The sequence below is a fragment of the Podarcis muralis genome, chromosome 5, assembly GCF_964188315.1.
Source record: "Podarcis muralis chromosome 5, rPodMur119.hap1.1, whole genome shotgun sequence".
NCBI lineage: Eukaryota > Metazoa > Chordata > Lepidosauria > Squamata > Lacertidae > Podarcis > Podarcis muralis.
This window is the reverse complement of record NC_135659.1, coordinates 99,529,541-99,552,880: the sequence shown is the minus strand read 5'-3', so window position 1 is coordinate 99,552,880 and position 23,340 is coordinate 99,529,541. Positions and strand designations below refer to the sequence as shown.

Below are 23,340 nucleotides of genomic sequence, written 5' to 3'. Positions count from 1 at the left end.
GACTCAAGGCGGCTTACACATGAAACAGAGCCAGCTAAAAACATAGGGGGGGGGAACAGCGGTGGAGCAAGCCAATCGGGTTCTGGGGCAGCGCGTGTGCCCTGTGCCCAGTGGCCAGTCGCCCGCGGGGCGGTGTGAGCCAGGGCAGGATGCTGGGGGGGAGGCAGCGGGCGGACCAGGAGAGACGCATGGCTCGGACGTGCTGCAGGCCCTGCAGTGAGTGCTACCTGGCATTTTGTCACCCCCCTCAGTGGTGACACCCGGGGCATATCACCCCCCCTTCCTCCGCCCCTGGTGGGGAAACCCAAACATTAAAAAACACCTAAACATCAATAGAATTAAAACTATATATAAACACAAGAGGTCTGTAAATACACAATATGTAATTAGGGATGGGTGAATCTTTCTGACTTTTCAGTCTTGAGATTAGCTGTACACATTTCCATGTGATCTTTTTTTTAAGTCCTCGTGAAAATACATCAAACTTTTAGTGTCAGTTTCTCCCACTGTGCAAATTTCCCACTCATATATTTTTTGCATGTAGTTTTTACTACTGCATGCATTTTTATGCACCATTTGCCCTGGTATATTTGTTTTTGTGCGCATCCCTGGGCTGGCAAACAGCCCTGCAACAGTCAGGAAAGTGCCAGTTCCAAAGGCTGGCTCCAGCATTTCTGTTTGCACATTGTCTTGGAAAGCGCGGATTCTATAGGTTTGCCTTTAACTAAGGAATAAATGGAAGCTCTTCCCTGCCTCTGTTCGTCCTGCTTGCAGCGCTTGGTGATGCCACCTCAAAGTTAAACTGCTGCTGATTCTTATCTAGAACAAATGGCGTCAAACTGGAAGCTGAAAAAATAACGTATTTTCAGGCTTAATGGATAGAAATGTATTTTGCAGATAGCAGCCAAACAACCTGTAGAACTTGGGGGAGGAAACTTGTTAAAAAAAAACCCTGACTTTCTTTCCTTCCTTCCTTCCTTCCTTCCTTCCTTCCTTCCTTCCTTCCTTCCTCCCCTAAGCTCACCAAAGACAGCACACTCAACAAGCATTGAGTTCAGAGCCCATGGTGTGCACCAGCCAGGCTGCTCTTGGTCTGAATGGCCTGTTCATAGCTAAGGAGCACATTCAACCTTTTCTCACAGTCTGAAGTGGCTTGGCTCTTTGCAGCGCAACCCCTCTCTCCGAGCTATTCTTTTGGCCACGCCTTCCTAATTTTAGGCTCCACTGGCCCTGCCTTGCTGGTCTATATAATGCACACCTTTTGCCACCTGAGGAACGGCTGTCCAAGGCAGCCACCAACCACCCAGCCCAGATCAACCAGCAACAGAAGGTAAGGAGACTGGGAGGAGGGGTGGTTCGAGATGAAGTGGTGGGGTAGACTTGGAAGGGGGTCTTTTTTAAAGAAATATTATTTTAAATTAATTTCTCAACATATCATTTTCAACAGTAATTAAACATACTTTCATTTCAAATTGTGAGCTAGAGACGTGCTGCTTTAATGAAGGAGGCCAGACAAAGCCCTTTGACGCATTTTGGTTGTCTCTCTTTCTCCAGGTTGCTGCAGAAGCCGCCATGGCCCAGACTGTTCTTCTGAGTGTCGCCCTTCTGAGTGTCGTCCTCTCCTTCCATGGCGCCTTGGGCATCAGTGGCTGCAGAGTCACTCAAACCGGGCTGGAAAACTGTAAGTGAAGCTGCCCTTACTGCAGATGTGCCACTTAAAATCCCCAAGCCAACCATTTATTTATTTTGCAGAAAACCCCCAGGTAGCTCAACGCTTGGTGTGTTTCTCGGATGCAACAACCACCCATACGAACAGGTTCCAGACACGGTTCCTTGCCCTGCCTCCCCTCCCTCAGAGAACCAGGGGAACTGTAGTTTCGCGAGGGCGCAAAGAGTTCTTGGGCCTTCACCTTTCCTAGGATTCCTTCCTTGTGCACCACCAGCTACGACCTTTAAGACATTCTGGAGCTGTGTGGCATCTATAGGGTTGTGGCTGGCATCTGTCTGTCTTCAGAGACATTGGAGTGTGCCTCCGGGGGTGAAGTCCAACTGCTGCACTAACAGCACCAAAGCGACCTCTGGGGCACAAGCCTGGGCAGTGCGTTTGGAGGTCCTGGGATGCCCAGAGGACAAAACCTCCCTCTCAGCCCCACTGATGTGGTCCAGAGGAAAGCGGAGCAATGTGCTGGTGGAGCCTTTTCTTCTCCCAAAGATTCCCTGCAAGGCAGTGGAGGTTTCGGATGAGCGTTTCCTTCTCCTAGATGGGTTCCCTTCCCAGGCGGGCAAGGTTCAGCCAGACGTTCCAACTTCCAGGTGCCTGCTGAAAACTTTTGCAATTATTCCATCAGGCTTGAGCAGGCAATTAAGAACGGCATTTTTCTGTAAGAGCTAGCTGACCTCTGATTATAATTTTTTTATACAGCTTTATATGCAGGTGAAACTCGGAAAATTAGAATATCGTGGAAAAGTTCATTTATTTCAGCAATTCAACTTAAAAGGTGAAACTAATGTATGAGATAAACTCATGACATGCAACGTGAGATATGTCAAGCCTTTATTTGTTATAATTGTGATGATCATGGTGTACAGCTGATGAAAACCCCAAATAAACAATCTCAAAAAATTAGAATATTAAATGAAATCAGCAAAACAAGGATTGCAAATAGCTGTATGCCGCAGCAAATAAAGGCTTGACATATCTCGCTTTGCATGTCATGAGTCTACCTCATATATTAGTTTCACCTTTTCAGCTGAATTACTGAAATAAATGAACTTTTCTCACGGCCACGACTTTCCCAATGCTGAAGGTGGAAGACTGCTGGCTTGCACCAACCCTGGCTTGTTCCAGGGCATTGAAGAACCCTTGCCTCTTTCTTCTCCAATAATCTCCTCTTTGTGTTGTCCTTACAGATTGCCTTTCCACAAAAGATTACTGGGTGCAATCAATGCAAGGTCCTATCCAACAGCTCCCTGTCCCCCCCCTTCCTGGTCTGGTTGGGTGAGTAACGATTTTCCTGCCGGGAAGTCATTAGTTTAGATGCTTTTATGGGAGACAAGCTCCCCTCTCCAAGTTGCTCCGGGTTCTTGTTTCTCTTGGAATCCTGGAAGCCAAGACCCAAGTTTGGGGCAAGCGCTCTTTGGTGAGAAGACGCTCCAGCAGAGATGTAGCATGGCAAAACACGCAGCAAAGAGAAGTGTAGAAATCTAGGCTGTGAAACCTTTCAAATGTGTCCTTCTGGTGAGTCGCACAATGTCCCCTTTTAAAAGCTTTCCCCAAGCTATCCCACTTCCCTAGCACAGAGAGAGGCCACGTGTCCGGTAAGTCATAAAGTGCTTTACTTACAAACTGTCCAAAGGTCAGGTTCATGTGCTTTTCCATACAGCAGTCAGAAAAGATGCACAGGCAGTTTAAAATGTTGCTTAGTTATAAAAGGTAGAAGTAGAGGAGAGAAAAGCTAGTTTCAGACTCCATTCTTCCTGAAACAAAAGAGGCTGGTTAAAGCCATGCGACTGGAGCAAACAGCTCAGACTTCCTCACATGCTGTCATCCACACGCTTCGTCTAAATCAGTGGTCCCCCTACCTTTGGGGGCTACTGCCCCTTTGGTTCCATAAACCCATCCCCAATGCCCCTTGCCTTACCCTCTAGAAAGCCTTATTCCAGAAGGATGCTTTGGTCGATGGTATCAAAAGCCGCTGAGAGATCCAGCAGAACCAGGAAACAGCTCTCACCTTTGTCCCTAGCCCGCAGGAGATCATCAACCAGTGCAACCAAGGCAGTTTCAGTCCCATGAAGAGGCCTGAATCCCGACTGGAAGGGATCCAAATGGTCCGCTTCTTCCAGGCATGCCTGGAGTTGTTCAGCAACCACCAGCTCAGTCACCTTGCCCAAGAATGGAAGATTTGAGACTGGGCGATAGTTGGCCATCGTGGCCGCATCTAAAGATGGTTTTTTAAGAAGCGGTTTAATAACCGTCTCATTCAGCGGGTCTGGGAAGGCTCCCTCACAGAGGAAAGCATTCACCACCCCACAAAGACCATTGCCCAGTCCTTCCTGGCTAGCTTTTCTAAGCCAGGATGGGCAAGGATCAAGGAAACAGGTGGTTGGTTTCACTCATCCAAGCAGCCTGTCCACATCCTCGAAGGTAACAGATTGGAATTGATCCCACACAACTTGACTAGACAGGACTCTAGCACTCTCCTGCCCCGGCCCTGCTCCCATGGTGGAGTCTACCTCTTCCCAAATCTGAGCGACTTTATCTGCAAAAAACTTTACAAAATCAATGCAGGAGTTCATGTGGCCCGTATCTCTTAATGAATTGCTTCAAAGGTGCATATATCTGCATGGGGGTAAAAAACCCAAGACCCCAATACTTGGGCAGTCTCCTTCCTTTTTTGCTTTTGCTTTTTGATGGTCACACGCAGTCGCATAGTAGTAAATGCTGACACGCCGGAGCTTGCGATGACCACAGCCGGAGGATCCCTTGTCCAGCATGGAAATGGCTGGCAAAGGGTTGTGTCGCAAGGAGTGTGTTTTCCTTGGGTCGTGGAAACTTCGGCTGGCGCTGCTCAGCCCCCTCCTAACAGCTCCTTTTCCTTTTCTGCAGCTGCCGATTCGATGTCCTGACATTTAAGAGTGTGAGCGTGGTTTTCAGGCCGCCCTATGGAGTGGACGTGGTTGTGTGCCTCGTGGTCCAGATCAAGTGCTCTTTGCTGTGAGTAAGATGCATCCCGGGTCGCTGGGCAGATTTGGGAGACCCTTCGTTGCCGAGAGTTGCAAAGACAAAACCGCAAAAGCCTTTGCGCCCGCTCTGCCCGGCTGCTCGCACACGGCAGGACTCTCCCCTTGGCCGTGACCTCTGTGGTTTGAGGACAGGGGGGTGCTGATCTCTTGGCACCCCCTTCCCGTCCAAAAAAGCTCTAGCTGTTCCCTTGGCGTCTCCTGGGCATAAGGGGCCAGTCTGTTCTGGCTGGGTGGGAAAGGGAACCTCAGAGGTGAAAAGGGGCTGTTCAACAAAGGCAGACCTGGCCTTTGGTCAGTAGGCAAGTGAAGGAACATCTCTACACGCCAAGATGAAATATGCAGGAGAATGAGTGAAAGGAACACATGGCCTGACTCATGACATCCTCTGTCTTGCATTTAAGAGCGCTAAAGACGGGAGGGTGGCTCTCCAGATGATTTGTCATTCCACATCATCCCCTGACAGCATGGCTAAGGGCGCATAGGAACATCGGGAGCTGCTTTTTGCCTGGTCATCTAACTGCATGCTGTCTACGCTCTGGGTGGACCTTCATAATATGGCCATCGTTCTCTTCTTTCTCTTTCTCTTAAGGCCTTTCTTTTCGTTCTTTCTTTCTGCCTTTGTTCCTTCCCCCCGATTAAGTAGCTGTTTTAATTCCGCATATTATAAAAATATACTTTGCTGTGGGTTTGTATTTTTGTATATCTTTTGTATCTCTAGCTATATCTCTCTATCATCTATCTATCTATCTATCTATATCTATCATCATCTATCTATCTTTCTATCTATCTATCTAGGAAATATTGAGCAGAAGAGAAGGGAATAAAAAAATGTTTGATGTTTCTCATCTTTGTCTAGAGGAGCATTTCTACTGACATTTTCCTGCCTTTTGCATGCAAATTAAACCGAAGAGTAAAATTAGTGGCTATATTTTACAGATTCCATTTCCTTGAGCACTTTAATAGGCTGCAAATATTGGCCCTTAAATTTTAAGGGGGGGGGGGAGGAAGGTAATCTTTTGTAATATTGTTGCAGGATATATGAGCATTCCCAGGGCAAGATTATAAAAATTTTAGAAGCAAGGAAGAATTCCACCCCACCGGTTGGGAGCATGATTTATAAGCAAATTTCAAGATTAGTCCCCCTCTCAAGATAACTTCACTTCCTTATTCCTTTCTTGTAAACTGCTGTCTTTTGCAATGATTCACCCATTGTGTTAGTGGGGGGAGGTGAAGGGATGCCAGGACGCTGGGGTAGCTAAATCCCATTTGATTCATTTGATTCCTCCAATATGGCGCCCTGTGCAAGCCCCAAATTTGGCTGCCCCAAATGTATCTTCTCCATCACAGATCTGCACAATTCTGTGCCCCCTTGGCTGGGCACCCTGCGTGGAGGAACCACCAGCAACGCCCTAAATCTGATTCTGCTCCATTACTGGCAGAAGTTCTCCAGTCTTATCTGAAGATGCCAAGATTTGAACCTGGGACCATTTGTGTTCAGAGCGCACGCCTGGCCACTGAGCCGTGCCTCGTCTGGGGTGGTGTTGGCGGCCATAGTGCCCTCGTTTCGGCCTCGCCTCTCGAATCAGGGATGGATAGTAGCTGACCTTCCTCTCCTCTCTGCTTAGGCTGCTACCGGCCGCAGTGCGCGTCGCATTTTGTGCTACCACCCGGCTGGTGCTGGTACCTTTGGGGCTGAGCGTCGGCAGCTGCTCTTCGGAGTACGTGGAAATCAGTGTAGACCCACTGATCAAGTAGGTGATGTGCAACTTCCTTTCCTTGGTGGGGGGACAGGACAGGTGGGGGACGGTCGAGCACCTCTCTTTCCCACAACAAGGGGAAATGCCCTGAGCCGTCAAAGGTGTGTGAGATTCCAACCAAGTCTATCACCATATCTAGGAAAGCAGCTTGTTCAGGGGCCACTGTGGAAGGAGGTGTGGGTCCAGAACTGGCCTCCACAGTCACTTACGGACTCACTGTTCAAACCATGTTTATGGAAGACAATCTTCCTCGGCTACGAGGCATTGCCCAAGAAGAAAGACCCGGGGAGGCAAAGGGCTACAGCTTCCATGCAGGGGTGGAGTGCATGAAACTGCTGCCCAGGTGGGGTGTGCAAGGCGCCCCCCCCAGGGGAGTGCTGCGGAGGGAACCCATTGCAAGCAATGGGGCAGGGGCTCACTCCCGCTCCCCAGTCCTGGAGAGGGCGCAGCAGCATTGCAACCCAACCCTAACCCACTTTCTGCCAGAGCTGCTGGGCCGGCCGTGAGGAAGCAGGATCTGAACTTCACCCTCCATGCTCTCCAGCACCCCCTGCTGGCAGGGCACAAGGGGGATCTCTGCTGGGGGGCTGGTTCAATTGCAATTATGGGAAGCGATGCATAAATGAAATGAACGATAAAAACAGAATATGAAGAAAGGAAAGAGGAGCAGGATTCCAAAGAACCTCTCTGCTAACTTAATTCCTGCTTCTTCTTCTTTTGTAGTTTGCAGCTGCCAGTAGTGGCGCAAATCCTGGCCCCTGTGCTGGATCCTGTGGTAGGTCTCACAGAGCATTTTATCTCCCCTCTGCTAGCAGCCCCGCATCAACAAAGCAGTTCCAAAAAACAGGAAGCAAAGTCAGTTGATCGGAGGCCTCTGCCTCTGCAATGCTCTCTTCAGGCGAATCTGGTGTCTCTTGTGCATCTATGCTTTATTGTTGTTGTTTAGTCGTGTCTGACTCACAGTGACCCCCTGGACCAGAGCACACCAGGAACTCCTGTCTTCCACTGCCTCCCACAGTTTGGTCAAACTCATGCTGGTAGCTTTGAGAACACTGTCCCACCATCTCGTCCTCTGTCGTCCCCTTCTCCTTGTGCCCTCCATCTTTCCCAACATCAGGGTCTTTTCCAGGGAGTCCTCCCTTCTCATGCGGTGGCCAAAGTCTTGGAGCCTCAGCTTCAGGATCTGTCCTTCCAGTGAGCACTCAGGACTGATTTCCTTCAGAATGGATAGGTTTGATCTTCTTGCAGTCCATGGGGCTCTCAAGAGTCTCCTCCAGCACCATAATTCAAAAGCATCAATTCTTTGGCGATCAGCCTTCCTTATGGTCCAGCTCTCACTTCCATACATCACTACTGGGAAAACCAGAGCTTTAACTATACGGACCTTTGTCGGCAAGGTGATGTCTCTGCTTTATAAGATGCTGTCTAGGTTTGTCATTGCATACTATCTGCATGCTATCCTTTGCTTTTCCCTGTAGGACTAATTGCAGTTGTTAACAGTCGTCCACAGGTTCACCATACCCATTGAGTCAATCACCCATCTCCTACTACCCTCATGAGAAAAACCCCACCCCACCCTCCCAGTATATATAAGGGTCTGGTGATTTCTATTTCATGTGACTAATAGGTGGCCATGACCTTTCCAGACCTGGTAAAAGCATGCACACGAAATCTTATTCCCAGAACAAACTTAGTTGGTCTCTAAGGTGCTACTGGAGAATTTTTAAATTTATTTTGAAAAAGTTCACTCACATTTCAGTTCACAATTTGATCCCGGAAAGACAGGCTTTAGCTAGTAGTTACATCAGAATCTGTGAGTTCATCTCACATGGAGATTGAACTCATGTGCTGCTGGCTGAGAGCCAGCAGACAGCAAAATTACATTAAGAGAACAAAATGACCGCCGAAGAGCAGCATTGCAGTAAGACATCAGCAAGCAAGAGAGCAGGTGAATGTGTGTGAGAGAGAAAGCTTAAGATGGCTGCGTGACTCGGCTCTTTTATGGAGTCAGCCAGGGCTGTGCCCATCTCCCAGGTCACATGCAGAGGGAGGACACTCCAGACCAGTGGAAGAGGAAGTTTGACTGGCTGGACGGTCATCCCCTGTAGGTCCACTCTAGCAATACAGGTAATGTTGTACTTGACTGCTCCAGTGGATCACATCCCACAAAAAAGTCCCCAAAAAGAGTGGGGCATGAAGGGACCTGCTTAATCTCAAGTGGCAGGGAGTTCCAAGTCTCTGACCACTGGACCTTCTCTTTTTCTGCAGGTTTGTGGCCAAGCCCAGAAGATAATCACACAGCTGAACATTGGCTTTGGCCTCCAACTTCGTAAGCGCTAATGGGGTGCACCGCTGGTTTACTTAAAAGACTCACGAGTCGCTTTGATATTTTAAGAAAATCGCAAAGTAGTACGCAAAAGAATAGAATGTCTAAACAGGCACAATAAGATGATATTTAGCCAGAAAACTCTGCGCCTTCACATTAACCCAGTGATGGCCAGAGTTGGCCACTGCAGAAACCAATAACGCAGCTGAACTCTGCTCTGAAAATGAACGCAAATGGGTTTTGGCCAACGCAGAGGACACAAATGGCATTAGGAATGAGGTCACCTGGGAGGAGGCTAAAGCTGATGGTCTGAGGGTCAAAAATGAAGTCTAGCGTTAAATAGGTCTTTGGTTCCCAGTCCTGGGATTCTCCTTTTTTTGTTTTTGAAGTAAAGGTTTTGAGAGAAAAAGGTTTCATTTGGATTTTGGGGGGTGGGGTGAAAGTCCCTATTCTTCAGAACTCCCTGCCTATCAATGCCTTGGCTGGTACTTTTTTCAACACCCACTAAAGCCATTTTTCGCTAGGCAAGCCTACTATGCATTTGCTTTTTCAAACTGTTGATTTTTTGCTTATATTTTTACAGGCTTTTTTAAAAAATGCATTGTTTTTAAAGCTATTGTTAATGGATATTGCACACCATTCTATGTAAATGGTTAAGAGTTTTTTTCCATTAAAGCAAAGCGTTATATCGTTCTTGCAAAATAAATAACAGAATATGACCCCTGCCCTGCCCACATTCCACATGTAAAACAATAGGATCCCATTCACAACCAGAGGTGCCACTGTATTAGATATTTGTTAAATGGTACAAGTCATAAAATGAATGGGTATTGGGGAAATTAAGGTGAAACTAAGGGATGCAGTTAGTCTTAATGTAAAAGAGTTGTGAGAATCTGAGAATCAAAATGTAATTTAACGTATTTAAAATTTCGAGGGCATACGTTGCCAATTTACAGGAGGCTCATTTAATGGAACAGGATAAATCTTTATGAATGAAAGATTGGGGGGGTAACAGGTATACCTCACGGATACTTTGACGAATGCTAAAGGTGTGGCCACTTGGTTCAAAAAGCATTTTTCTCATGTACTTCTAGCCCAGAGGTTGGTACCGCCTCTCGCCCCCCCCCCCTTTAGTCTCAGTGCTGTCCCTTGCAGAACTCAGCAGGGGGCAAGATGGAGACCAGACCGGGTTGCCTCTGCCTGACATTGGCTCTCTGGCGCCACCTACTGCCTGCCTCCCTGCCTCCTGCCCCATCAGTCCCAAGAGCTGCCAGGCATCCCGGCTTGGGCTACTGTTCTGCTGTGCTTTGTGGTCCAGTTTTGGAAAACTCCCATTCTTTCTCCCCCAGAGCCAACGCCGTTCTTCACAGGCTGCCAGTACATCTGCACAAGGCCCTATCCGCCTCAACTCAACTCTGCCTACCTGGATGTCCCTTTTGTGGTGAGTGGCTTCATCTTCTAGGAGGCTTGTTCCAGGCTCAGAGGGGGTCAGTCTGAATGATGGGCGCAGGGAGGGAGGGCTAGAATTAGGGCCGGGCGATATTTCAAGATTGTGATATATCACCAGCGAAACATTGCTATATACTGATAAATCACTATGCCTGAAATAAGGATCAAGCTATGTACAGGTATACGCGGGTGGCGCTGTGGGTTAAACCACAGAGCCTAGGACTTGCCGATCAGAAGGTTGGCGGTTCGAATCACCACGGCGGGGTGAGCTCCCGTTGCTCAGTCTGGGGTTGCGGCGCTCATCTCGCTTTATTGGCCGAGGGAGCTGGCGTAAAGCTTCCGGGTCATGTGGCCAGCAGGACTAAGCCGCTTCTGGCGAACCAGAGCAGTGCATGGAAACGCCGTTTACCTTCCCCTCCGGAGCGGTACCTATTTATCTACTTGCACTTTGATGTGCTTTTGAACTGCTAGGTTGGCAGGAGCAGGGACCGAGCAACAGGAGCTCACCCCGTCACGGGGATTTGAACCGCCGACCTTCTGATCAGCAAGCTTGCAAGGAGAGACTCCCTTGATTAGACGCTGGCTGGTGAAGGAACTGACCCATAGCTGTCAACTTTTCCCTTTTCTTGCGAGGAATCCTATTTGGAATAAGGGAATTTCCCTTTAAAAAAGGGAAACGTTGATAGCTATGGACTGACCAGTCCACCAGGGCACTGCAACACCTGCCCTATCCCGGGTACCAGCAACCCACGCTATGCTCCTGCCCCAAGGATCATTTAGTTCAACCGGCTGCAGCGCAAGAATCTCAGCTTGCTGCTCTCTGGGCTGGCAGTTCCTTTAGCAGTTGGCGCTCTGACCTTCCCACCTGCTTTCTGAAAGGCCGCTGGACCTGCCTTGGGTCGTTTTCCAGCCAGTGACTTTCCTCTTGCCTCCAGATCTTATGTTCGGGCGCAGGCTGACTCACGGTGACTGTGGTGGTCCTGTGGGTTACCCAAGAGGCGAGGTCCAAGTCCGGTCCATGGTCAGAGGTGCAACGTGGAGACAGTCCATAGTAGCTGAAGCTGGGTGCAGGGCAGGGAGTCGGGTGAAGTCAGGAACAGGCATGGAAGCCGGGAGCCAGGGTGGGTCAGGAGCTCAGGCAGGAAAGCAGGACAGGATTCAGGCAGGAACTAGCAACCAACAATGTTGCTCCTGCAACTTGGGACTGGGGCTGGCCGGCTTTTATCTGTCCTGAGGCATAGGGCGGCCCTGATCCGCTGGTGACTCACCTCTCCTGGCCTGGAGGCGAGCACTCCTCCTCCAGGAACCCAGTTCCCTCCGCCTCTCTGCCCTGAGCCTCTGCAGCTCAGGAGAGGCTAGAGGGTTACCGGACCCAGAGGCAACCTCACCTTCTTCTGACGGGGCTGAGAGTGGAACAATGGGTCCTCCATCACCTCAGGAGCCAGAGCAGACTCAGCTGACGCCTGCACCTGAGGATCCAGCACAGGTGAGGACCCTTCAGGCTCATGCTCCAGCCCTGGCTCAGCTGGTTCTGGAGGTGGGGAATCCAGTGCAGGCTGGGATCCCTCAGGTTCAGCCTTTGAGTCCGAATCCCAGGCCATCACAGCGACTGCAGTTGGGTCCCACTAATTTCCCCCCTCTTGTTCTCCTTGCAGCCTCAAATGTCCTGTGGAGGAGCTGTGGTTCCCTGGCCCAACTATCCCATCTACTACCCGCCAGCCACCCTCGTTCCTGACGGACACTTCTGTTATTTTTTCAACGAAGCTGACATGGGCAACATCTTTTCAACTTTGAGGGCAAGAGATTTGTTCAGCCTTGAGCTCACCCAGGTGAGTTCTGCACAATGCGGGCCCTTTCCCTGGGCAATTGACAACAAGCTGGAGGCAGTGGGCGCCGATTTTTTTGGGGAGCCCACTGCCCCCTTGATTCCACAAGATCACCCCCAGTGCCCCCTAACTTTACCCTGTTAAAAAAGCATCATTCAGAGCAGCAGTTTGCACAACCTGCCAAGGAAGAGAATAACACAATAAAATCCAAACCAGTAACAGTTAATTGCACATTTATCCACAATCCAATTTATTTGTTCGTTTAGCTTAATTAATGCAGCCGAGGTCATCAGCTTGATCCAGGGTTACCAGTTTTTCAGAGTCTGGAAGTCATTGACCCCTCCAGTGCCCTTTTGCCCCTTTGCCTCTTAGTGCCCCCCCCCCCCCAAGATGATTCCACCACCTTTAGGAAGCACTGAGTCAGAGGGTCAACACCAGAAATATTTTTGCCCCGCTCAGTGAAATATGAAGCCTGTGCAAAGATGGCAGCTTGATCTGATTCAGCTGAAGCCCTGGGATCCCGAGCTCCAGGGACCAGTTTGTTTATCTGGGCAGGTACCGTAATTCTCTGCTTCATACTGCTTAAAGTAAGGATAGTAGGAAAGGCTATATTGATTAAGTATTATAATTCCTTCCTCTCAATACAGCAGGAAGTTACTTTGCAGATTTGTTTGAATCTCTTTAGTTAAACAATCCAATTTGGCTTGCTCAGAGGGATAATTCCTGGTGTCGCCTTTTATCCTTCTTAAACTAATAAAGACACGAGAGTCTTTCCTTAAAAGTAGCAAGAAGTTTACTAGAGTCAGGTACGTAGCCTTGTTGGTCTGATGCAGTCGAAATAAATTTTTTAAATCTCCAGTAGCACCTTAGATACCAGCTAAGTTTGTTCTGGGTATAAGCTTTTGTCTGCATGCACGCTTCTTCTAAGCTTTGGTCTGCATGCACACTTCTTCAGGTACACTGAAACAGAAGTCACCAGACCCTTATATAGAGTGGGAGGGTGGGGTTTTTCTCAGGAGGGTAGTAGGAGATGGGTGATTGACTCAATTGACTCAATTTGACTTCTCCAAAGGATTACTTCCCACACAAACACTCTCCGCTTTTCACATCTGGATCGCAAAGCAGATGTGTGTGTTTTTAGAAAAATGGGGAAATCTACAGAAAGGAACAACTACAATTAAAAGCCCCCATTTTAAAAACCCCAGAACAATTAGCCAAGATCTCCTTAGGGCAGTAGTACACTTGCCATTGATAACGTTTAAAATGTGTTATTAAAATGTGACACCAGAGAGCCACCGACAATGGGAAACTGCCATTCAGCGTTCTAAACGTTATTAAAAAATAACGTTCTGTAAGATCAATGTAGATCCAGCCCCTGCCATAAATATAAGGGTAGTATCCGGTGCTATTTGCAACAGGACATCTGTTTCGTCTTCTCTCTGTGGCTTCACACAACCTCAAGCCTCAGTTTAAGTATCCAGGGAGACATCCTTTCAGACAGCGTGTCTCCTCCCCCCCCCCCCAATTTTTTTTATTGATTTTCCAAATTTATAACAAACATAAACAAAAAATAAAAAATACATATAAAAAAACCAAACAAACATACAAACATTCATCCTAACTATTATACTCCCACTTTTATTACCATTGTTAGTTGACCTCTTCCAATCCCTCTAGCTGATTTTCCATATATTTCATTATAGCAGTTTTCCAATACTAGTTTCCAATAAGATTAACTTAATCAATTAACATCTTTCTTTCTTATCATATTCACTTCTATCCATAGTGTCATACAGTTAAAAACATTTAACTCCCAAGCCAATTTGGTACTCACAAATATTACTACTCATATTATCTTAGAATATTTTACTAAATAATCCTTAAATTTCTTTTAATTTAAGTAATCTCCTGGTTGACTCTTTGAACAGAGCTCAGCAAGGGGGGGCGGGGGGGGGGAACCATGGCAGAACATTATAATCAAGATGTATTTTCTTTCCACAGTCGACTGTGACCACCACTTTAATAAAGAGCCACATCCCTGAGGTACGTGATCCTCCTTGGCTGTGAGATGGGTGTGTCAGGTGATGGGGAGATTTTCAGAGATTTGTTCATGGGCCGGCAGGGTGGCGAAATGGCTTCTTGGCTCCCCTGCGTGTGAGCGACGGACAGAACATTTTGGGAGCGATACCGACCACTTTGGAAACACCCCTCAACAAGTTCCGGACAACGATACCCTTTTCCTCTCCCCAGGAGAAGCTCTGGAAACCAGCCTTGCAAGTTTGCAGCTTGGTTCAGCTGATGCTGCGCAGCAGGAACCGATTGGCTAGTGCCTGTGTTGTCGCCAGCACATCTCTCCGCTCTGTCCATGGAGCAGTTTTGCAGCTGTTTTCAGGGGCTTCAATGGGGACAGGAAGGACTGCCAGCTGAATCAGGATTTGCTGGTGTGTCACACAAACTGTGAAGCCAGCTCCGACTGAAAGTGAAGAATCCTCGGGGCTGGCTTTTTCAAAAGCATTTTATTGTTTTCTCACGTAAGAGAAACACAATTTAAAATACAATAAACAGCAGCAGCTTATAGCTGGAATCGCTGCTTAGAACAAGTTTATGATGCACGTTGAAATCTCTCCAGATGTATCTGTGGGTCTGGGGAGGTTGTCTCGGTTGATTGTCCCATCTCATATGGTGAGATATTGCCTCTGGCCTCCCTGAGCTGGCAGGTCAGTTTCTCGACCAGAGCAACACGGCCACACCTGAGCATGCCACAAATCTTATCGACAGGCCTGCTGCAGAAAACCAATGTTTAGCAATTTCTAAACAAAAACGCCAGCATCTCCTGGTGAGATAAGTTGATTTCATAGAATTATAGAGCGGTGGAGCTGGAAGGGACACCCAGGGTCATTGTATATTATTGAAATTGTATATTATGTCCTACATCTTGTGCCCATTTAATCAGTACTGATTTTACTTCTTCATCTTTGGTCTCCCATTCCAAAAGGCTATTATATGCCTTTTAAAAATAATTTTGTGTTTTCTTCTATCACTTCCTTTTGGAAGTTGGAAGCCGAATATGAGAAGCCTTTTTTGTTATCTTCCTTAAATATATCCTGTAATTGTCTATGATGTAACCAGCTTTGAAGATGTTCTTTTATTTCATCATATTCTTTCAGTTTTAACTTCCCCTCTTGTTCCACCAACAGTTCTCTCTATGTTGGCCACTCTCCTTTTCTACCCAATATTTTAAGTGATAGTGCTTCGATAGGTGATAGCCACCATGGCGCTTTGGGTTCTAATAAACCTTTGTATTTCTCCCATACTTTAAACAGTGATCTTCTTATTAAATGATTGTGGAATCCTTTATGCACTTTTGCTTTTCCATACCAGAGGTAGGCATGCCATCCAAATCTATTATCATGTCCAGGAATCTCAGCTTAAAGCCTCCCTGACAGATGGCCACCCAACCTCTGCCTGGAAACCTGCAAAGATCCACCAGATCCCAAGAGAGTCTGTTCCACTGTCCAACAGCTCTTCCTGTCAGAAAGCGCTTCCTGGGGTTTAGCGGGAAAATTAGAGCAAATTATATAGCCAAGGTAGCCACCAACTGTAAAGGAGATGAATTTATTTGACCCTATCTACATCAAGCTATATTCTATCTTTATCACCAAACTCCAAATATAATTGCACATTGTATTAATTAACATTATTTTTAATATATTAGTGGCCATGTGACAATCTTAGCTTACAAATTTTATTGTTTAATGTCTTAATTTGTATAGTAAGGTACTTTTATAGTTCTGTTTAGAGTAGGTAATGTCTTGATAATATAAATGTTTTAAGTATCAATTCAGTAGATTTTCTTTTAATTGTTGAATGATTCTGTGTACATTGCGGCAGCCTTTGGCTATGTGCAATACAACTGACTGACTGACTGACAGCTCCTTAAATACCAAATTGGTCTTCCCTCTAAAAGATAAATTCCATAACACCTTACGTTAAAAACCTGACAGTACCAAATGACCGAAGGTTATTCACCAAAGCCAGACTAAACGTCTTTCCTTCTGTGGTGTTGGATGGCAGGTTGAGAGGAGCTCCCTACCAGGACAGACTTTGCTCGTGTGCTCAAGACATCGATTCCATAAAACATATTTTGTTGCACTGTGCAAAATATGAGCAAGCCAGGGCTGAACTGATATTACCCTTGCTGGTACCTTTCCCGGGAAAATCAGAGGCTCACTATGTCAGGTTCCTATTGGAAGACCGGACAAATGCTAGAACATTAGCAGTGGCAAAGTTTTTGTCGGTGGTTGCAAGAACCAAGGATCCCTATCTTTAAGTTGGAACAAAATGCTTGTTTAACCTGGAGGTAGATTGTCTGAATTGTGCATTGCTTTACTGGGTCTCTGGACCGTAATAAGGATTGATTGATTGATTGATTGATTGATTGATCACTTCCACCCCACTGATGACATGCGCCAGAGCCAGGATAGATGATCCTGAGAGATCACATCTACCCTCTTCTCCCACAGATTGACTGTCCAGCGGATCTTCCTTCTTTGCTGAAGTTCTCGTGCACAAGCATCTCCATCCAGTTTATTGCTAGCACTGTCATTCTTGATGCTGAGCTGCGTATCAATATTGGCTATTTCCAGTCAGAGTTTGTTGGCCTCCTTCAAGCCACAGCGGTAAGTAAAAACACCGGGCAAGTGACCCTTCAGGAGCCGAGAATCAGGGGTGGGATTTTCTGAAAACCTCAATGAAGATTTTATCTACACCTATTTCCCTCCTCAATTCTTGTTTTGCTCCTTGGTCTCAACAAGAAGTGCGTCTTCCCCGATCTCCCCACCCTGCTGTACTGAAAATATGAACTATTAGGCACACGTGCTCTCTAGGCTCCTAAAAGCAACCAGCAAGCAGCTATAAATGAAAGGCAATAAATTGGTGAAAGATGAGCCACTCCTCTGTGCAACTTGAGCTTCGTGTTTAATTTTGCACATGCTTATTTCGCTTTATGGGATGCGGGTGGCTCTGTTAAACCACAGAGCCTAGGGCTTCCCAATCAGAAGGTCGGCGGTTCGAATCCCCATGACGGGGTGAGCTCCTGTTGCTCGGTCCCTGCTCCTGCCAACCTAGCAGTTCGAAAGCACATCAAAGTGCAAGTAGATAAATAGGTATCACTCCGGCGGGAAGGTAAACAGTGTTTCCGTGCGCTGCTCTGGTTCGCCAGAAGCGGCTTAGTCCTGCTGGCCACATGACCCGGAAGCTGTACACCGGCTCCCTCGGCCAATAAAGCGAGATGAGCACCGCAACCCCAGAGTCGGCCACAACTGGACCTAATGGTCAGGGGTCCCTTTACCCTTTACCTATATTACCAATAAAGAGTTTTTGAATGTTTATTCCAAACCTGCCAAGGAGTCCAGTTCATTTTGTTGTTTCTTTAAGTACTTCGTAAAAGGTTCCCATTCTCCCTTAAAGTCACAGTTATCATTGTCACATAGTTTATGTGTCAATTTTGCCAATTCCACCTAATCCATCAGTTTCTCTTGCCACTGTTCTTTAGTCCGGATTTCCTCATTCTTCCATCCTAAAAAAAACCCAGATTCCTCTCAATCTCCTTTGCATCCCAATTTCAGAGACTGAGAATAATTCTCCGCCCGGCCACTGACTGCCAAAGAGGACTGCTGCTGTTGTCGGTGGATGTGATAAGGTAATGCATGCAAGGACCCTTCCCCTGGTTTGGATTAGGTCCCTTGGGACTGTGCATGGAGGCCCTCGTGGGCAGCTGTGGTGGGCTTGGGGCAGAGAGCGTTGTTTGTGGGCACCCGTGACGCTTCTTCCTCCCTGCACACAACCTGACTTTTCCTGGCTCTGGAAAGGTCCCCAGATGTTGGAGAGATCTGTCTCAGAAAGCAGGGATGCAGGGCTGAGGCTGTGAATGCAAGGAAGGAAAGAGGCCCTATAGATTGAAAGTTGCAAAGAGACCTGGGGCTGGCTTGGCATTGAAAGTTGGGGAATGGATGGGGAGGGGATGGGTGGCTATGCCTCGCATCACAGCGGCTCATTCCTCATTCTCCCCAGTGACCTCCAGATTACAGCTGCTTGCAGCGGGAGCCCTTGCACGGTTTATGTAAGTATCGGGTGATTTAATGGGGGCAGCGGGGCTCGTGGGTGGAGCTGACCTCACTCAGCCCTTTCCCCCCCTCCAGCTTTTAGTCAGACAAAATCAACATCTCATGAATTTTTGCCCAGGCCATTGTAGGGCGTATCGACCGCACAGATTTTAAACCGAGTGACACATCTCTTCCCTCTCTCTCTAGGGAATCGGGGCCCTGTGGTTTTGAGGGTGGCAGGGACCTATAGCAGAGACCCCCCCAGCCTTGACACCCAACTACAATTCCCATGATTCCTCAAGGGGAAGCCATGACAGAGTGGAACTGGTGCTGAAGCGATGCTGGTTGCAATGCAGAGAATACGCTCCCGCCTTGCATCTTGCAGTTTCTGGGCTTGATGGTTCTCCCCGTGGTCTTCCTTGGGGTCTTCACGCCTCTAAAATTACTAGCATTTGCCAAAGCCCTCCAACTCTCGATCTGTGCCATTCAGGGCTCTGTCCAGTATACTTGAAGGAGCATCTCCACCCCCATCATTCAGCCTGGACACTGAGGTCCAGTGCCGAGGGCCTTCTGGCGGTTCCCTCCCTGCGAGAAGCCAAGTTACAGGGAACCAGGCAGAGGGCCTTCTCGGTAGTGGCACCCGCCCTGTGGAACACCCTCCCACCAAATGTCAAAGAGAACAACTACCAGACTTTTAGAAGACATCTGAAGGCAGCCCTCTTTAGGGAAGCTTTTAATGTTTCTTAATCTTTGTTGGAAGCCGCCTAGAGTGGCTGGGGAAACCCACCGAGATGGGTGGGGTACAAATAATAAATTATTATTATTATTATCCAACACACACTGGTAGAAGTGCTACTTACCTACCCTTCCCCCAGTCTCCTTCCAGTTGCTTTGAAAGGGACCCCAAAAGGCATCTAGTCCACCCCTTTGGCCCAAAGGCTGGTGGTCTCCCACTCACCCTCCTGCCCCACTCCCTTTCTTCCCTATATGGAAAGCAAGTGCAAATGCAGGAAAGGTGCGATGCCTCAGAAGGTGGCCCAATTCTCCTTCATTTGGAGGCTGCATGGCCATGCGCCATGGATTCTTTAGACGTGGTTCCTGCACTGCAGCGGGTTGGACTACGTGACCCTCGGGGACCCCTTCGAAGTCCACAGTTCCATGATTCCCATCTGCCTCTCTCTTGACGCGTGGAGGGTTTTCTTTTCGCAGGGCTCCGTGATAGAGGAACTGTTTCCGATAAGGACACACTGCCAGAACTTATTCAACGGTGAGTGTCCCTCAGGGGCGCGTTTGGCTGAGACGGCTGGTGAGATTTGCACCGGCTCAAGCATCTGCTTGCGACTTCGCCGCAGCGAAATCTAGGGGATGGTCGGTTTAAAGGTTCCAGCATTCAGGGACACTTGACATGAATGTCGGGGGGGGGGCCCAATCCTCACTTGCACCCAAATGGAAAGCCTTTTGAGACTGGCAACTTCCGTGTGGGTAAAAAAAAATATAAAAGGATGGCAGAAAAAATAACTCAAATATTATGTGTTGCCAAAGGCTTGGAGGACTCTAAAAAACCCAAGCTGCTTGGTCAGGACTCCCTCTCTCCAGTATATAGTGGAGTTTGGCTTTCCTAATGGTCTTAAGCTGTCTACCAACCTGACAATAAGTCTTTCCCAGATATACCGTGTTGCTTTTTTTGCTCTTCTATTATTTCTGATGCCTTGATTTCTTTAATTTATTTCACCCACCTTCCTCATCCCTTTGGTGGTACAGGAAAAACAACTTACTCCTTAACTTAAAGAAAACAAAAGAGATAATTGTGGACTTTAGGAAATGTAAATGGAATATTCATCCACTCATTATTGAGGGGAAGTGTGTGGAACAGGTCTCGGTGTTTCGATGTCTGGGAATGGAGTTGAGAGATGACCTAACCTGGGGAGAAAACAGCAAAGACCTGATGAAGAGAGCACAGCAGAGGTTATATTTTCTGAGAATCCTCCGGAAAAACAATCTCTCAAAGGACCTGTTGATGGCATTTTACCATTGTACTGTTGAGAGGGTATTAACTTATGGTCTGTGTGTGTGGTTTGGGAGCTGCACGGTCAGGGGAAAAACAATGCTGTCCAGGGTTGTAAAGACTGCGGAGAGAAGAATTGGGTGCACTCTTCCCACCTTGGATCAAATCTATGCTTCCAGGTGTCATAAGAAAGCTGCAGAGATAGTGCAGGATAGTGCGCACCCCGGAAATGATCTCTTTCAGCTTATGCCTTCTGGAAGAAGGTCCAGGGTTATAAAGACTAGGACTAGCCGCCTGAGAAACAGTTTCTACACAAATGCAATTCTGGTTCTAAACACAGCATAAGGAGTCTCTATAGTATATTGTATTTTAAAATGGGGTTTCAGAGTTTTTAGGGGTTTTTGAATGTCTTATGTAGATTTTCAATTTCATTGTTCTGTATGGGACAATGACAATAAAGATAGTGTATCGTATCGTAAGTGCTCCAAGGCAAAAATGCCAGGAGTATCAGTCTTTAGCTCTTGCGATGTGGCCACAGCCATAACTGCATAATAATTTTTTTATTCCCCATCTTCTCCTGCAGAGAGGCTGAGAGGCGGATTCCCATGGCCTTTCCCCATAAACTGTGCCTGTGCCTCCTGCCATGACGTCATTGTTATCCCGGTGAGAAGAGAGACTTTAATTTGTATGCCAGTGTTGGGTGGGAGTGCCTAAATCTCCATTTGGGGAGAGAATGGGGGACGTAAGAGACAGGAGAATTGGGAAATAATGCAGGGGGGGAGCACTGTGTTCCATAATCCCTCTTCTGTATTTATAAGAACTCGATCATTTAGTGTGGCAGCAGCTACCCTTTGGAACTCCTTGCCTCTTGATGTTGAGCTTAGAAATGCTTGTGTGAATTTTATTCTGTTCTGGTATTTTAACTCCAGCTCTGGAGGCAGATCAGAGCCATTCTGGCTAGTAGCCATGAGAATGGGGGGAGTTTGGGGTGAGGAAGGCCTACCTTTTGGCTATAGCTTGACGTCCACCAAGGAGCTCTTTAGCTGCCCCTGATGGGCTCCCGCTTCAACACATCCCGCTTTCCACTTCCCATAGTAAAGCTTCATTTCATTTATCTCCCTCCTGCTGTTTCCCGAGGGACGCAGGTGGCGTTGTGGGTTAAACCACAGAGACTAGGGCTTGCTGATCAGAAGGTCGGCGGTTCGAATCCCCACGACGGGGTGAGCTCCCGTTGCCCAGTCCCTGCTCCTGCCAACCTAGCAGTTCGAAAGCACATAATGCAAGTAGATAAATAGGTATCGCTCCGGCGGGAAGGTAAACGGCATTTCCATGCGCTGCTCTGGTTTGCCAGAAGTGGCTTAGTCATGCTGGCCACATGACCCGGAAGCTGTACGCCGGCTCCCTCAGCCAGTAAAGCGAGATGAGCGCCGCAACCCCAGAGTCAGCCACGACTGGACCTGACGGTCAGGGGTCCCTTTACCTTTACTGTATTCTGAAAGGGTCCCAGTTGGCCAGGATTTCTTCCATTGCCACCTTCCCCCCCCCATGCCCCCGTTCATTCCAAAAGGGCCTGTGCAGGAGAACTTCCCAAAGGAATTGTGCCCCGAGTTTATTATTTCATAAAAGTTACACCCCCCCCTTTGATTGGGAAAAACCTCGAGGGGCCTTGCAATAAAGAGAAAAGAACATGTGTACAAGGTATTTGTAACAATGCAAGAAATATAATTGTACAAGGAAAATGTATAGGGAAAGTTTAATTACTGAAACAGATTAAAAGTCCCGCCAGCTTTCTAAACACCTGGATGGGCTTGTCTAAGCAAGAATGTTTTTAGCAGGTGCCAAAAGGAGTCCTGCCACTTTGATGTCCATAGGCAGGGAGTTCCAAAGTTTGGATGCTGCCACACTAAATGATGGAGTTCTTACAAAGGCGACACGGGTGTTAACGTAATGCAGGGGCCCCAATTCCCATTCCCCGGAGTGCAGGTGTCCACTGTTTGGGTTTTTCTTCCTCAGGTGCCAGAATTTACAGGGGCCTGAGTTGAAGAGGGTGGAATCCAGGGGTTAAATGGGAGGTTCATCATTCTCACCCGATCTCTTATGGCCTTTTTTTTTTTTTAAATAGAAATTTGCCATGTGGTGCTGCAACCTGAACTACCTGCCCTGATAACCTCGGGTGGCTGGAGAAGACCCTTCGACGGAAGCCAGAGCGGTCCTTTGCTTCGCTCAGAAGGGGGAAAAGGAGGGGAAACTGGGGTGGTTGATTTCTCTATGTTCTCTGTAGTGGGATGGGGTCAATCATGCACAGGGGTGTATCTGCAATTGTGTACATCTTTAGATCTTGCAATCAGGGCTTTTTTCAGCTGGAACTCAGTTGGTGCCATTCTAAGAGAACAAGGGAGGTGTTTGTGGCGAGTTCTGGCACCTATTTTTCTAGAAAAATAGCAGTGCTTATTCTGCTTAAGGGCAGTTTTCAGGGGTGATTTTAAGTGCTAAAGGGTGAGAAGAAAGTTGTTTCATTAAAGAATCTTTGGGCTGCATTCCTGAGTTGTGGCATCTGATATTTCTTTATTTAATTGCTTTGTCAAATTTATGCGCCGTTTGATTCTTCAAACAAACACCTCAAAGTGGTTTACGAAAAGGTGAAATGACAAAATCATGAATAATCTGCAATACTTTAAAACATGCAGAGAGTTAAAACAGATTAAAACTTGCATCAACTTTCTAAGCCTCTGGACGGGTTTGTGTGAACTAGAACACTTTCGGCAGATACCGAAAAGAATATGGCAAAAACATCTGCTTAGCCTCAAGAGGCAGCGAATTCCAAAGTTGAGACGCTATCGCACTAAATGATCAAATTCTCAGCTAGCTCCTCACTGCTTGCGATATTCGCACCTAACCAAGGCTGTGCTTTGCACGTAGCTGCATTGCTTACATGTTAGTAGGGGGGGGTCTCCAATCTTTTGGGGACAATGGTCCCATATGGAATTTGAAGGAAGTGCAATGGGCATCCATCACAAAATGCCATGATGTATGTGTGTGGCACAATGCAAAATGGAAGCCACAGCTAAAAGAGACAGGGCCACAGTATGGTGCAGACAGCCCCCAATCAATCGATGTGGAAAAGCTGCCT

General features: G+C 47.4%; 1 protein-coding gene across 1 annotated transcript; it reads left to right on the top strand.

The window, feature by feature from the left end:
* Window positions 1-1,032: 1,032 nt before the first annotated feature.
* On the top strand, window positions 1,033-22,747 carry LOC114599852 (uncharacterized). The gene is made up of 16 exons (XM_077929472.1): window positions 1,033-1,330; window positions 1,555-1,681; window positions 2,911-2,998; window positions 4,607-4,714; window positions 6,369-6,494; window positions 7,224-7,275; window positions 8,769-8,829; window positions 10,176-10,267; window positions 11,931-12,104; window positions 14,103-14,144; window positions 16,625-16,780; window positions 17,729-17,802; window positions 18,174-18,222; window positions 19,415-19,472; window positions 20,794-20,873; window positions 22,333-22,747. The coding sequence occupies exons 2-16, from the start codon at window positions 1,573-1,575 to the stop codon at window positions 22,372-22,374; spliced, it is 1,311 nt and encodes a 436-aa protein (XP_077785598.1). The 5' UTR covers window positions 1,033-1,330; window positions 1,555-1,572; the 3' UTR covers window positions 22,375-22,747.
* Window positions 22,748-23,340: the final 593 nt, after the last annotated feature.